General features: G+C 34.9%; 1 protein-coding gene across 1 annotated transcript in view; it reads right to left on the bottom strand.

Annotated features, from left to right (window-relative positions):
* Positions 1 to 258: 258 nt before the first annotated feature.
* The window catches only part of ORC5 (origin recognition complex subunit 5), an 87,688-nt gene continuing 71,023 nt past the window's right edge, over positions 259 to 16,923 (bottom strand). Inside the window, exons 13-14 of the mRNA XM_044677887.1 lie at positions 5,640 to 5,752; positions 259 to 787 (exon numbers count right to left, since the gene is read on the bottom strand). Coding sequence (XP_044533822.1) covers positions 742 to 787; positions 5,640 to 5,752 — 159 coding nt within the window. The 3' untranslated portion in view covers positions 259 to 741. The remainder of the gene's footprint in view (positions 788 to 5,639; positions 5,753 to 16,923) is intronic.

Here is a 16,923-nt window from a genome sequence, read left to right as displayed (position 1 = left end):
ATTGTAAAAATGTTAATAGCAAGTAGCCAAAAACAAAAGCTAATCACATTAATAAGGCCCTCATTTGGCCAGTCAGTTGCAAGTGGGTGTCCAGATAAGTCTCACAAGCATATTCCAGGTGGGCAGTTACCACATAGTTGGTCAGAGATTCAAAGATGATCTAGGTCTGAGCAAAAATACCTTCTGTTCTGAGGAAATTACGATCTGCGCAGATAAACATACACACCCGTTAAGATTTAGATAGAACATTATATTTATTACACTTCACAATTCCAATCTCTTAAAATGGTGGCCTTAGGAAAAAGCTGCTTTGGCAGGCAATTGCAAAGACTCCTGCAGAGAGGAAGTGAAAAAACTGGGCATACAAACAAGGGCTGCTGGCACGTTCAAAGCGCAGGGGATAGTTCACAGAGCAAAATGCAGTCCTAAGTAAATGGGTTTCAGGCAATTTCAGTGTTAAGATAACATCATTAAGAGTAGAACAGATTGTGCTCAAACCCTGCTGTTTATAATTAACACATTGCTTCCAAATACTCCAGGGTCTCTGGTAAATAGTCCTCTGCTCAGATCCACCCAGACCAATCAGAGTATTTTCATCGGATGCCATGCTGGGCCAGCACCTGTTTGGACAAATCCAATAGAGCCAAAACACTCCTCTCCCTGGCCAGCTAAGTGATGGATGAACACAGCTTGGCTTAGTCACTGTCACAGTGTCCATATGTGAAGCTAGGAAGCTTGTTTTCACAAGAAATCGTACAAGTATTTTATTATGTCGAAGTTCACCGTCCTATAAACAAAAACACAGAATCTGTTAGTATCGCCACTGCTGAATTGCTCAGGGCAATGTGTATTTAGGGTAAAAACACCTAGGAATATTCACAATTAATGCTTCCCAATCTCTTGGTGCTATGATACTGCACATAAGACTGATAAATTTGATGCCAATTCTTTGAAATGCTATTAGCAAAACAAGATCTGAATAAAGTTTTTGCCCAGGCAGTAAGTTTTTTTGGGTATTAAAAAAAACCAAAGTTCGATCAAACTGTGTAAAGACTCTTTCAATTATGCCACAGAAAGTTGAAATTTAGTTTGCCAGCTACTTGTTTTTTGTCTAATAAACAGGATAAAGTAATTAGAGATGCAAAAGTATTTAAATCTTTTGTGCTGCTGAACATTGTTTATCATCCAAACCACCTGTTTAAGCATTACATACTGCATAGCTCATCTGTCCTCATTTATGATGTTCATTCTTTCAGTCTTTTTAACACTAGTTGACCTGTGTATGCATTGTAGCTAAATCTGTAAAATCCAAGAATGAGACTCAACAGATAGATGGTGAATGTGTATTTTTGTACTCTGATGGCAGGCAGAATAAAATAGCAGCGGAGAGAGACATATAATTATTTTCTTTTCTCTAAACTCATTCTTCACTACAAATATTCAGACTTAGAGTTTTATTATTTGAATAAATGATCAAAATAATTAGATATAATGATCTAGCAATAAGTATGAAATGAAAGGCTTAACGTATTGAATGCAGCAAAAATAATCGTCCATATGAGAGTAGCATGTTAAAGATTTGCTAATTGCATCTCTTATTTATTAAACCATCATCACTGACTGTTTTGGGCTATCATTTTGTAACTTTTTAAAAAAAGTTCTGGAACATCATTAACACAAAAAGATACTTTAAAAATCCTTAAAATAGCAGATAATGGAAACTATGTGTGAAAAACTATTTAGCAACAGTTTAAGTGAGGTGTCATGGTGACAGTGGTATTTAATAGGGGATAAGGAAGAGCCAAAGTAACTTAACCATTTGACTGTAATCCCTCCACTCTAAGGAATGCTAACCTTCCCAAACAGAAGGATCACGACCAAAAATAATTCTTCTAAAATAATTGGCACCAAAACAGTTGTTAAAATGAAAAAAAAAATTAATGGTATAGAAATGAAACTCATAATCTTAATACTTATTTTCCAATATATTCTTTGCTATAAGTAGCTTTTACAACCCAGAAAATTTGGAGAGAAGTGTAGATGATAGAAAAGATTCTTGCAATAACTAGATTGCCCTTTTTGGTTGAGCCTTGTGGGAGAGGGAGAAAGGAAGGTTTTCTGAGGTATTTAGGACATGGCAGGTGCTTTTCTACTATAAAGCACATATCTATAGATAAAACCATAAAACTTAATTCCAATGTCAAGGACCAGTAGGTAAAATGGATTTAATTTTAGGGTTTATTTTCTGTGTGCTTTTAAATACACATTGAGCAAAACTAAAGCTTCAGAGGATTAAGAAAGTAAGAAAGCTAAGCATTTTTAATGTACTATTTATGAAAACAATTTCAATCTTAAGGAAATGTTTGAATGTTAACTAGAACAGCTAAATCCATTCCCTTAAGAAATACCCATTTGTCAAGGTAACTGAAATTCCTAATTTCCTCTATTGTAGATGATCTGTCAACTCATCCTAGCAGATTGTCTTCCATGATATTGGTAACTAGAGGAGAATTTAATAATTTGCAATATTGACAGCATCAAGGATGATATTGGGTAGTCAAATTCATAGCAGGCTAGTAACAATCCTACTCTTATAAGAATGATGGATTAAGAAGACTTAGACCAATTTATTCTTGGAGAAAGTTTTGGTTTGTAAGGGAGAAAATGTGCTTTGCAAGTACTTTCTCTAACTCTTGTTAGCTTTTCATGTCTATCAAGTTCACAAAGAACAGCTATTTCTCCCTTGAAGAATGCAATGCATATTGATTTATTTGAGGGAGGTGATTGATTTCTTTTTTTTTAAAGCAAACATCATAAAAGAGTATGATAGAGAAAAGAGTCAAACAGTTTTAATGGTGATTTGCCTAGTGCTATTTTAAAAACAAGAATTTAAATAATTTGAAGATAAGTTGAGTATACAGTTTTAGGATATCAATCTAGTATTTTTCCTTTTCCAGGCCTCTTTGTGTCTTCTGTCTTCCTTCTAGGACCTGTTTTATTTCTTTCTGACTCTATATACAGACTATCCAATTTTTCAAAATAGTTCATTTGATAACCTGAAATTTTATAATGCTGAAGAGAATACTGAATCAAGTTTGTTTATTACTTATTGCAGCTAAAAAGCCTTTAGGTTTTGGGAATGCTTCAAGGATAACATCTTAATTTCATTCATTCATTCATATGGAGTATACTTTGGGCAGGCATTTTGGTGGTTTATTTATGGATGCATAAATGATAGATTATATGCTTTTAGTTTTCAAATGAGAATTTAACATTTTGTTTTTCCCTTTTTCATAACCATGATTATGCAGAGGCAATCCAACTTTATTAAATAATTTATATTCTATGAATTTCCTAAGTAAGTGTACGTAAAAACTTTAATGTTTTCCTGCAATAAAACCTTCCCCTTAAAGTTCTCTCTCTACTTAATTAGGGAAAATTTGAAAAATTTTAAATAAAGGAAACTCTAGTGTGGAAGCAAATATACACAAAGCTTCAATAATTGTGCAAAATCACTGTTCATTGTTATAATTAGAAAAAATGCTACTACAAATTTTGAAGCCACTAAAAAATATTTACAAAACAGATCTTTAAAAAATTAATTTCAATGGAAATATGCTCCTTTTCGGAGATGGGGATAAAGAGGACTTAAGAGTATTAATGCTATTTTTTAAAAGGGGTTTAAAAAAAGTCCTACTGGGGGCAGCTGGGTAGATCAGTGGTTTGAGAGCCAGGCCTAAAGATGGAAAGTCCTAGGTTCAAATCTGGCCTCAGACACTTTTCTTTGTGACCCTGGGCAAGTCGCTTAACCCCTGTTGCCTAGCCCTTACCACTTTTCTGCCTTAGAACCAATACACAGTATTAATTCTAAGACAGAAGTTAAGGGAAAGGTCCTATGGTTCACCCAACAATTTATAACTGCCAGCGAAAATATGTACAAAAAGCCTTCCACAGTTCAATCAGGCAATACATATAATGGGAAAAGTACTAGATTTTCAAAAACCCAGATTTTAATTCTAGATAGCCTGTGGCTAGCTCTGTGACCTTGGTCAAGTCATTTAGCTTCTATGAAAATTTATTTCCTTATCTCTAATGAAGGGGATTGGACTGGATAATTTCTAAGGTTCCATTATAGCTCTAATGCTTAATTATTCTATAGCACCCTATTAAGTATTTTCCACCTCTCCTATTCCACTAACACATAATGATTACGGAATGAAGTAGAATCACTTGCTTCACAATGGTTATTACTTTTCCTGGTTGAGTAAATGAGAGACTATTTCAAAGACTGTTGGAAAAAGAACAGTAAAAAAGAAGATGACATTTCTCTTCATTTATTTAGTGGTGAGATTTGTTTTTATGATGTTTACAGAAGGTGATATAGAAAGTCTCCCTTAACAAACTGAAGGCCTTTCCAATAAAGGTTCAGAAACTAGGGTCTGATTCTACCAATGACAAATATCTCAATTTAGGCAGTGTGGCTCAGGAGACTGTGCTGACCCTGGAGTCAGAAAGACCTGGGTTTAAATTCTGTCTTTGATACTTAAAAACTATGTGAGTTTGGGCATTTTAGAACCTTTATAAACCTCAAGTTTCCTAATCTGTAAAAGAGGAATAATGCCATCAATCATGGGGAATTCGTGAGGATCCAATGAAATGCTAATTGTAAACTAAAAGTGCTATATAAGTATGAAATATTTTTGGTATTATTTAGTTGTTCATTTTTAAGGCAAGTTTCTTTTTTTTTAGTCAGAAAACTCTAAACCAGAGAAATCCTTGAGGTTTTCACAGAGAGTTAAATGTATTTCATTGTTATGGGTAGGTTCATACCTAAAATTTTTTGATAATTAAAGCTTAACATTATGCCAGCCTAAGCCAATATATCCCTATAACATGCATTTCGATTTGAAGATGGAAACTACTATGAGACCTAAGTAATAAATTAAGTTGCAAGATATACAAAAATACTGAAAGAATGGAAAGGGAAGCAGGCAAAAGGTATATTCTTATGACTTTAAATGACAAAAGATGCATGCTATGTTCCAAGGAGATCAATGATATAACCAGCTTCTTACAAATTAGAAGACAAAGAATGACTTAAAAAACAAGTATGACTATAAAAAAAAAGAAATGTACCAGCGTTCATAACCCAAGGGCAGGGGAGAACTAATCCTTTTTTTAAAAGTGACCTCTAATATATCCTAGTGATGCTGGCATCAATCAAAACATTCTTATACTTCTCTTTGGAAGTGCTTTGAGCACCTGTTTGCAAGCCACACACAGAAAACTATTTTAGGGTCCCATTTCATGTCTGATTAACCCAGCATTATCCATTTTAATTGTCCACCTGTTTATCAGACTTTGCTATACGTGGCTTAGCTTTTAGCTATTTTCAAAAATCAAATACACACCCTAAATTTCAAACAGATGAAGGCTAATGGATAAAGATTCACCAGACTGAAGAGAATCAAAAGAAAAAAGAATGTGCCATGGGCTCTGGGAGTATTCTCAAAAGTGGTACAGACCCCACCTGCATGGTTCTTTTCTGCTACTGGGAGTCAAATGAGCTCTTCTCTATTAAAAGTATTTCCACTTACATAACTTATAGACTACTATGTTAAAGTCTATTTTGAACTGACCTTGCAATAGCTCTGACAAAATCTAAAGATACAGTGCATTTGTACTTGGGTCCATCAAGCTGGTCTTCATGGCCAACCAAAGTTAATAGCTGAAGGGTCACAAGAGAGGTGATCTAGAAATAAGAAAACATCAAAGTTTTAATTTCTTTGCAAAGATGCATTGGCAGCATTTCCATTCATAACTCAATGTAATAATTTCAAAGATCCTTTAATAAAGAATCTAAAACTGCAAGGAAAATATGATTATTCTGAAACAAGTCATATATCCAGAGACCTATTTAACTAACAGAACAAGCATCTTTATTCTTGAGGAACCCTTATTTTCTTTTCCATTGAACAAAATACTTTGTTTCATTAATGACTCAGAAGTATGAGCACTACCCTTTTAAAATGAGTAATCAAAACACTTTCCCAAAACACATAAATGTTTTTTGAAGTTCCTATCCAAATACAGCAAAAGATCAAAAATCTATTCTCCTTGGGATTCAAGCCATGTGTGGTCTTTGATTCTGTGCCTCCCACCCCCAGTCTTAAGAGCTAGAAATAGGGAGGGAAGGGAAAAAAGTACCAATAGCTAAATAACCTGTCCAGTCCCTTTCCCCTGGGCTGGTTTTGCTTTAAAATTGAGTACTGACCAGTGAGTCAGGAAAACAGCCCAAGGCTTGGATTTGCCAAAGATAGATTAAGGTTTGATAAGTCAAAACCAAATAGCATAACAACATCCATCTCACAGGACCATCATCTAAAGGATTAAAGCTTGAAATCCAGGAATGATAGGTGCTCCAAGCATTAAAAGGCTTAGCACTCAGGCTCATTCTGTACTCACACCCAAAGTTACCATGCTGTGGACCAGCAGGAGACACAAAAAGGCAGTGGAAAGAAGTGGAAATGCAATAGCTTTGATGATCTGCTGTGTGATCTTATCCAGGATTGCCCTATCACAAACAATTCAACATAAGAACTGGTATAAATTACATTAGTTTATTCATCTAAATTGGGAACTAATACGGCCTACTTAGTAGCCTAGTACTAACACTTTATAGATGTTCAAGAACAATGAACAAAGCAATTTATTTTGGTTAAAAAAATTTAAATCTTTTAACAACTTACCAGTCCTACCAATTTCTATTTGAACATTCCTTAGTTTTGATTTAACAACTACTAATTTGTCTTTTTATTAAATTTATTTTTGTAAGAGAAAAATATGACCTAAGACTGTTGTTTAATCAAATCTCTATTCAGCCAATGAAGAAGCATAATAATCTGTTATTACAGCTGCTCTTTTACACCCTAGTGCACCATTATTGGCTAATCATTCTTGTGCTTGCTGCTGGCTCCTCATATTCAGGGACTACCAATGAAACAAAGTTATATCCTCTCGAAAGAATGGGCATGAAGGTCATAAAAGCTTGCAGTGAAAATACTGTGTTAGCTCTTAATATAATATAAATATAATACACAATTTTGAAACACATATCAGACAAAAGTGAAAAGCAAAGAATATTCAACATTTAGGAACTATTAAAAACCAAGTCTTTTATTTTTAGAAGAGGTAGAAAGTAGTTTAATATTCAAAACAGTATTCCTCCGAAATTAGTTCTATATTGATGAAACAAAGAAATTACAGCTTTCTGCATCAAATCTGGAAGCGATTTTGGATCCTCTAGTTCATCTCCTTTATTTTAAAGGCAAGGAAATTAAAGAGCAGGAATTAAAATGACTTGTCTAAAATCATGCAGCAAAAGCTTAGTTGAATAGCCAAGATTTTCTACAATCTAGATGTTCTGATTCGTAACCCAGTGATTGTTTCATTATAAATGCTTTTTTCAGAACAGGCATTTTTACCCACCAGCAACTTTGGATGTAAAAGCTAATCACCATAATAACAGATTATTTCTATCTAAGTTCTGTCAGACATAAAGATGGAAATCAGATACATGGAATGAAATCATCCCTTCTCATAAACAACTTACATTATAATGAAAGAGACAAGTACATATACATTCATAAAGAATAACTTTAAATAAAGTCAAAGTAGTTAATTATCAAGTAGCCTGAGGAGGGCACTAACAGCTAAGGAGCATCAGGGAAGACTTTGTGGAGAAACTGGTACATAAGCTACATCTTGAAGAAAAGAGGATTTTTTGAGCTGGAGGTGTAGAAGGAGCATTATTCCAGGCTTGGGGGATGGCAATTGCCAGTACAAAATGATAATAATAAGTACTGGCACTAACATAATAATTTAAAGTTTTCAAAGCCTTTATATACATTATCTCATTTTATCATTAGCCGCATGTCAAAATGCTTGCTTGATTATTAAAGGATAGATCATTTAGCTAATAAATAACCCCAGTGAAGTCACTCTAATCACAGGCACACCTCAACTAGTGTGTTGGCAAGGGAAATAAATGAGGAAGAAACTCGAAATAATCCAATTTTGCTATAACTTAGTAGATAAGAGATTATTATTAGCTAATCCAAACTTTGGGGACGAGCTATGGATTTAAATTATTTACAAACTCCCTGATCCTTTCTATCAAGCATTGGCTGCAGTGATAACATTGTAAAAACTAAATGAAATGAATATTGTATGTAACCATAAGGGGAACTTTTGTATAGATTTCTCTTCAAACACTGAAAGGTAATTACACTTTTACTACCAGGTTTTTGATTTGAAGGAATTTGAGTCTTGGATTAATTTGCTCTAATACTGATCCAGCCTCCATTCAGAATAGTTTACTATACTGCCATAATGCAGCTCAACAGAAATAAAGAAATTCTATGCCTATGGAACTATGGCAGCCATGTTGATTACAAATATTAAAAAAACCACAAAAACTACAGACCTTCCCCAGAAGCAATATATGATCTACTTTGCAGGAAGAAACATGTAACTCTAACACAAGTTACAATGTGACTTAAGAATCTAAGAGCCAAGGATCATATCCAGGAAGGGAATCATGGAGGCAGCACCTGGGAGGTTCCATGAAGGAAGATGATTTCAAAAGCTAGGGATGGAGTGAGGAGGAAGGGGGAAGGGAAAATATCTATTCAATGGTGTGAGCAGAAACACAATAGTAGGAGGAAAGATCAAGAAGTAAAAAATAGTGGGAGGGCAGGGAAGAGAACAAACATTTTTGAAGAGCCTACTACATGCCAGCCACTGTGCTAAGTGCTTTACAACAGACAAGAAGGGTTAAAACAAAAGTGCACAAAAGAGAGTACTGTGGAATAATGCTGGAAAAGTAGACTGAATCAGATTATGGAGGGCCTTAAATGTTATACTAAGAATATTTTGTTAAGTCAGTATCTATCACTGTGCTGTTTCATAAGCAGAGCATTTCATACATAATTTCTGAAGCAGTTTCATAATTAGTAACATTTTATTATAATAATTTAGATATGAATGTTTATATTAAAACTTCAGTAGACTGTTTTTATTTTTACGCTTTAAAGTCACAACATGAGTCTTGAAATTAAATGCTGAGTGTGAAATTCCATCTCTAAGGTAGTAAATACTAGGTAAATCCCATTTTAATGTTTTATTAATTTATCACAAACAAACAACATTTATGCACAGATTTAACTTAGTTGCCTTTACTTGTCTAAAGCACTCTGCTCCTGGTAGTTAAGTGTGTACAGATGTTACACAGCAATGTAACCAAGGGCAGTTTGAAAATCAGATGCCATTTGGAAAACACATTTCATGCAAAATTATCACCCAGGCCTAGTCTCATGGAGTTAAACTCAATGACCCCAGCACAAATTACATTAATATAAAAAAAAAGCTGTCCTGAGAAAACTAAATTGTTTATATTTTACCCTTTCAGAAATCAGTGAAGATGAAAAAGACAGAAGTGGTGCCATGACGCCAATCAATATAGTGTATACTCCAAAGACCATATGAATTATATGTAAAAGAGTCTTAATAGAAGTATGTGAATGTAGGGCTTAAAAAGTTGAAACCCTAAGAAATTTTATAGTAGATAGGAAATAAACCTATCATAAAGCTCCTAACTGACTGCTTACCAATGAGATCGCTGTTTTAAAGTGAAATGTTTATATCTAAAAATTTTATGGTTAGATTTTGTTTTCATTTTTTAAATCATCTTGTCCTTGTTTCTTTCCATAATTACTTTGCTATGACAATTATAGGAATTTTGAAAGGTAAATTACTATTACTTCCCTGAATTTGGGAGGTATAGCTCTAAGAGACGGGATGGAAGGTAAGCAGAAATCTTCATGTATACTATTCTTTTGTTGGTTCTGATTTAGTACGGGATTTCTTACTCAGAAAAGTGTTTAAATTATATGTACTTTTATTTCTTGTCATTCATGAGGAGAATTCCCAGGATCCATGATGTGATCACAATGAATCATCCTACTGTAGAGCTCCTGAAGTTATAGTTGAGAAAATTTTATAAGGTAAAATTACTTGTCTACCATCAAACAACTAGATGGTCAAAGGTGGAACTCAGACCTCCAAAAATTATTAGTAAATCAGCATTTGAGGGGAAATGGACCAAAACTGGTCATTCACCATGTATTTACCAAGTGCCCACAAAGTTCTTAGAACTGTAACAAAAAACTTAGATTCTATTTTTGGTTTTGCCCTAATTGAAAAATTAATTCAGGTAAACTATTTCTCACAAAGGCTTGCTCAAAAATCAATAGAATCGGGGCAGCTGGGTAGCTCAGTGGATTGAGAGCCAGGCCTAGAGACTGGAGGTCCTAGGTTCAAATCCGGCCTCAGACACTTCCCAGCTGTGTGACCCTGGGCAAGTCACTTGACCCCCATTGCCTACTGTTACCACTCTTCCACCTATAAGTCAATACACAGAAAGTAAGGGTTTAAAATAAAAAAAAAAAATCAATAGAATGATACAATCAACCTACCAATAAAGAAGGAGCAAGCTATTCAAATATTAGATTGTAAGTGAATTATAGTCCACTCTTTTGGCATGGTAAGGTGTCTTATGGTAAAAACCTGGGGTTACCTTATATTTTTATCTGGGTTCAGAAGGGTGAGTAGGAGACAGGAATGGACAATAGAATGGGGCCAAACAAGTTAGGGAAACTAGGTTTGGCAGTTTGGGAAAATGGCAGTTGACAGGAGTGACTGTTGGGCCTTAACTGCCACACTAATCCACCTAGCCAAGGAGTCTGTGAAAATAGCAAGTGAATGACAAGAGGGTTTATAAATACAGGTTTAATTAAAGAAAACTATAGTCTAAAGAAGGGAAAAGGAGGTTCTATTCTACCAGTCTATGGGCAAGCCTCAGGGAATGGATTTATCTACACTAAGCTAGAAACTATAGCTGGCAGGGCACAATGGAGATCAGGAATGAAAGTGGGATCCTCACTGCAGAGTCCTGTCAAAATCCAGCAATGATACAGCTTTCCCAGGTCTTCAGCCAGTACTCCTTCAGCTGAGTAAGTCAGGGAGCTAAACCAACCTGAGCTGACCAGCAACTCAGGTTAGGTTTTATAGTCTCTACCTAACCTCCCACAGGCAAATGACTTTCCTCCTTCTGGATATCAGGATACAAACTCTGCTTCCTCTGAGGTCTCCCCAGGGGTCAGTTACAACTTGTCCCCAACCACCATTGAGTCCATCTGAGAGACAGAAACAACACTTCCTGCTTCCCCATTCCATTTAGAATCCTCCAGCCCTGACTGCTAAGCTTCCTAAATAATAATTTAGTAATCTTCCTCACAAGAGGTGCAGTGGAACTCAAATATATGCAAAGATGGCAAATATGAAAATGGCAACTATTCAACGGGTTATGGAAATGCACTGTTGGTGGAGCTGTAAACTGGTCAAATGATCAGGAAAGAAATTTGAAATATCGCAAACTCACTTAAATAGTATACATATTTTGATTCAATGATACTACTAGGAGGTATATTCTCCAAAGAGACCAAAGAACTTATGTCCACAAGAATGTTTATTGTGGCTCTTTTTGTTGCAGCAAAGAATTAGAAACCAAGTGAGTATCCAGCAACTGGGGCTGAACAAACATAAAGGAATATTATTTTGCTCTAAGAAAAGATTCTTAGAAATCTAAGAACACTTGCATGAACTGATGCAAAATAAAAAGAAGCAGGATAGCAATTTACCCAAAAGCCACAATGTAAAGAGAACAACTTTGAAAGCCTATAGAATGATGAATGATGTAGTCACCAATTGTGACTTCAGAAGATTAATGAAGAATATCAGTTGTGACTAAGTAGAGAGGCAACAAACCAGAGGTGCAAATGAGACACACATTTTCAGACACTGCTAACATGATCATCTGCTCAAAAGGAGGGCTACTGAAAAGAAAGTGGGAATTAGTGAGTAATGGTAGAGAGGCAAAAAAAATCATTAAAATATTAAAACATACAGAAGAATACAAAAAAAGGCAAAGGGCAATTTTGCACCTATAGTACTAAATTTGATATGAACTTAAGAAAGAGAAAATCTTCAGTATATCTAATAATTTATAGTTACAACCTTCTTTGTTCCCCATATAATGAAATATTCATGTTTATTGATGATGATGAATATACATTTTTTTTAATTACAAAAAGAAAAAAGTAACATGTGATTTTGTAGTCTAGTATACTCCTGGGATGATTAGCTGGCACTGTGGATAGCGTGTCAGGGAGACCTGAGTTCAAATTCAGGCGCAGACATTACTAGTTATGTGATTCTGAGCAAGTTATTTAATTCTATTTACTTCAGTTTCCTCATGTGTAAAATAAGCTGAATAAGGAATGGCAAACCTCTTCAGTATCTTTGTTAAGAAAACCCCAAATAGAGTCATGAAGGGCCACATATGACTGAAATGACTGAATGACAAATTTAAGGGTAGCTAAGTGGTATAATGGATAGAGTGCCAGGCTTAGAGTTTGGAAGAATCATTTTCTGAAGTTCAAATCTAGTCTCAGACACTAATTGGCTATGAGACCCTGAGCAAGTTCTTAATCTCTGTTTGCCTCAATTTCTTTATCTATAAAATGAGCTATGGAAGGAAATGCAAACCACTCCTGGTTGCTAAGAAAACCTCAACCAGGGTTCATGAAGAGTCAGACAAAACTGAATTGACTGAATAACAACAGTAAACTAATATGTCTTTTGGGACTATTTTTCCTTTAGAATCTAATTGCTCTTGTACTTCTGATTCTTGATAAAAAACTTAATACATCTCAATCTTTTTTTAAAAAGCTGTTAGATGATTTAAAAATCTTTGCACCCAATATGATCTTCTGTCAGTTCCCAGATTTCTAATGTACATATGTTATGGCCAATGACTAAATTGGAACCATTGTCTTCAAGTAGGGAACATTTATTGGTAAGTTCATGATTGCCCTTTAGAATGTCTACTAAAGACCAATTCTTTGTTTGCTTAATCAGTTGTCAATATTTATCAAGGAACTATTATGTGCTAGGCACTGTGCTAGGAGCTGGCAATACAAAGACAAAAATGACCTAAGTTTTGTTCTCAAGGAGCTTATATTCCAGTATTGTGTGAAGTTTGATTCCTGTTAGAAAACTTAAGAAGATAGAAACTTCTAAAGTATAAGCACTGTTTGTTTGTTTTTTCTTATGACAAATAGCAGTAATTAATCAATGAAAATGAATCCAGTTAAAACTCCAGGTCACAATTTTGTAGTATTTGGCCAAAGGAATAAGTATATGGCAGGGGTTAAAATGGTAAAAAAAGAACAAAATATAATTTATAAATGTGAAAAGAATAATCAGAATCTACCCATCATCATTACATCATTTTAACTTTAGTGTCAGACCTTTTCAGGAATTGTCCTAGAGTAAATATTAATTAAAATTGGCCCCAAAATGTCTAGTATGGTTGCAGTTATATGGAGCAAAATAAAAGGTCATATGTAAGGACCTCTAGCTCAGGGGCTCCAAAAATACCCCTAGATTTTCTCTGCCTAATGAACTTGTATCTGCCTTGGATTATGGCAGAAGAAATAGCATAGAGAAGCTGCTATAAAGCTCTAAATTTAAGAAAGGTGAGCCTGACCAGATGGGTCCATAGTTACTTTCATCATTTTAATTATCTTATACCACCTGGAAAAAACAAAAACTAGTATATCTAGCCAGTTTTTCAGACAAATATTTTAATTAAAGTTTCAGCCAAGGGAATTCTTAATATGGTGGAGGTGCAAATGAGATTTTCTTCAGGGAGTTTTTTTATTTTAAAAGCCATAGAAAAAAAGCTGTTTGAGAAATGAATAATCAATCAAATCCATTTAGATGGCATATTACTAAGTATGCTCTGGTATTTATCTAAAGGAAAAATCTAATCCTAACTATCCTATATCAGATCATAGATCAATTTTCATATAGTTGTTAGGAAAAATGCATGAAATATTAGTACAGAACTGGAACCCTTAGAGAATCAATTAATCAACAAGCATTTAAGTGGTATCTACGTGCCAAATACTGTTTTAGCTTCTAGGTGTGCAAAGACAAAAAAGAAACAATTTTACCTTCAAAGGAGTTTATATTCCATTGGAGGAGATAATACAGACATATATGTGTAAAATATAGGTAGTGGAGGAGGTATTAGATAGAGAGGTTACAGGACCTGAGTTTTGAAAGATATGGGATTCTAAGAGAGAGATGAGAGGAAGAAGTGCATTCTAGGTACAGAAATAGACTATGGAATGCAGTGTGTGGGAGGGTAATCATGTATAAATGAGACTGAAAAACTGCTTAGGATTGGAGATTAAATGAAATCATTTACTGTTAAGATAGTGCTTGACCTCAAAGAACTTACATTCTTAGGGAAAAAAATTATTCTAAATTTAATGAAAAAACAAAATAAAGGAATATTTTTATATAGAAAGCAGAATAGAAAAAGATTATGTATACAACATGGTTACTTCTGGTCAGTTTCCTTTTGAATGTTCTTCAATTCTCTTCAGTGTATTTTAAACTATGCTTCAATGACTCCTTGACTCCCTCCTTCCTTCCTTCCTTGACTCCTTCCTTCCTTCCTTCACATTATCATGCCACCAAACTGTCTTAATCCCTGTCAGCAGGTGAATATACAGGTTTTCTAATTAGTTCTCTAGTCCTGGTCACTGCACTCATCAGATTCTTTTAACATTGTTTTCCTTTACAATGTTGTTATTACAGTATAAATTGTTCTCTTGGTTCCTCATTCTGCATTAGTTTTTGTCTTGTAATAATATTTAATTATTTATGTCATAATTTGTTCAATCATTCTCAATTGTTGGGCATCCCCTTCTTTCCAGTCCTTTGTTATACAACAAAAAGGCTGGTATAGAATTTTTTGTACATGAGCCTTTGGGGTTTTCCTGGGTCATGTATATGTATATGTAGATTAATGACTTTGGGGCATAGTTCCAAACTGCTTACCAGAATAGCTGGACTAATTCATTGTTAATCAACAAGGCATTAAATTGCCTGACTTCTCACTGCCCTTCCAACAACTGTAGTTTACCTTTTTTTGTTATCTTTGCTAATCTAATAGCTGTGAGATGGAATCTGAGTTAGTTTATGGTACATTTCTTTAATTATTAATACTTTTGAGTGTTTTTTTTTATATGGTATTGTTTGTAACCTCTGACCACTTTACAAATTTACATTTTCCTTAATGTGATGGGGAAAAGATAACACACAAAGGTGTGCTGAAAAAGGAGGAAGGCATGATTTGGAAATGGTCATAGGTTGACATGGAAGAGTGGTTCCAGGCAAGAGAATCTAAATCTCATATCCTAGAGGCTCAGGAGATCTCAGGAGAAGAGTCCAGGGAAAGTTGGAGAGAGGTGGCCATAGGGTAGTCAGAATGACTTGGAAAAGCCTAGATCATTGACACAGCCACACTTGTACTTTAGGAAAATTGTTTTTGCAATTGTTTGGAGGATAGATTGGAGAGGGGAAAACCAAAGCCAGGCCAATATGGATACTATTACAATAGTCTAGGAAATAAGAGATGGGAGATTTGAACAAAGATGATAGTCACTTGAGTAGAGAGTAAGAGACAGAGATGAGAGATTTTTGTAGAGACAAGAAAAGAAGATGTGGCTGCTAATTAGATAATCTCTTTATGGTTGAATAAAATGTTCTAGGTTCAAAGAAGTAAATGGATTTGCTCCACTAGCTAATGTCCTATGCCTGTTCTCCCCATTTGAACTAAACAACAGGAAGAAAAAAAAAAACATATTAGTGCCCTTCTACTTCCTCTCACCTCACTTTCTTTTAAACCCATTGCAATGTGACATGACCTCATGATTCAAGGGAAAATGCCTTCTTCAAAAACTACTAGGGAACTCTTAATTGACAGATATTTCACTGCCAACGTACCTTATCTACTCTCCCCAAACCCTTAGTTGTAAGAAGTTTGAGAAGCAGTGGGGAACTTTTTAAAGGAAAGGAAAGTCACGCAGAATAGGAAAAAGAGAAATTAAGAGGACTACTGAAACATTTTTTAAAGTGCACAGAAAAGAACAGATAAAATTTTAAAGGAAGCATAGACAAACAGGACAGTCTTTAAGGTAAACAGCTAAATTTATTGTATACTTTTTGATTAAAAAAATCAAGTGATATGGAAAAACATTCACTATTTCATTTACATCTTCTTTTGGAGTTCTAGTTTACATAAAACTGCTTTTTTGGGAAGTGATTGTTAAGTTTAGAACAAAAAAAAAATAAAGAGTTCTTAGGATGGAGGAAGTGGTAGAGACTTCCCCAGAAAGGTATGATCTTCCCCCATTGGGGGCTAAGTAGCTGAATGGACCTGACTGGACCTCTTCTTGTACTAATCATAAGCAGAGCCACTCTTGAGAAATGGTCCTTAAGAGGCTTAGCAATTATGCGGCTCTTTCTCCATCTGAAAGTGAGCACCACTGATGATGCCACTTGCACCTAAGCCAGGGCAGGGTCTGTCAGCCAGAGCCTTCACACTCTCTCTCCTTTTACTAGTGGAACCCAGCAAATTGAAGAGCAGGAAGAACAGCAACAAGAACCTCAAAGAAGGACTGCCCTGACTTCCCATCTTTTCATTTGTTCTCTGCAATTAGACTCTTAATATTTCTTTCTTCCTAACAACAATACAAATGCTGTCACCCACCACCCCTTTTTCAACCTTGGGGCAAATTTGAGTCCTAGAACAAAGTCCTATAGCCCTGACCTAGTTTCTGGCTCTGAGTTGGATTGGGGAGAAGGCAAGAGCAGCAATGCTACAGAAAGTTCGATATGAGACCCAACTATATCACACTATCCAGAGTATTTATAGATGAAAACTGG

This window comes from Gracilinanus agilis, chromosome 5 (genome assembly GCF_016433145.1).
Source record: "Gracilinanus agilis isolate LMUSP501 chromosome 5, AgileGrace, whole genome shotgun sequence".
NCBI classification, from domain to species: Eukaryota; Metazoa; Chordata; class Mammalia; order Didelphimorphia; family Didelphidae; genus Gracilinanus; species Gracilinanus agilis.
This window is presented reverse-complemented; position numbering and strand designations above follow the sequence as displayed.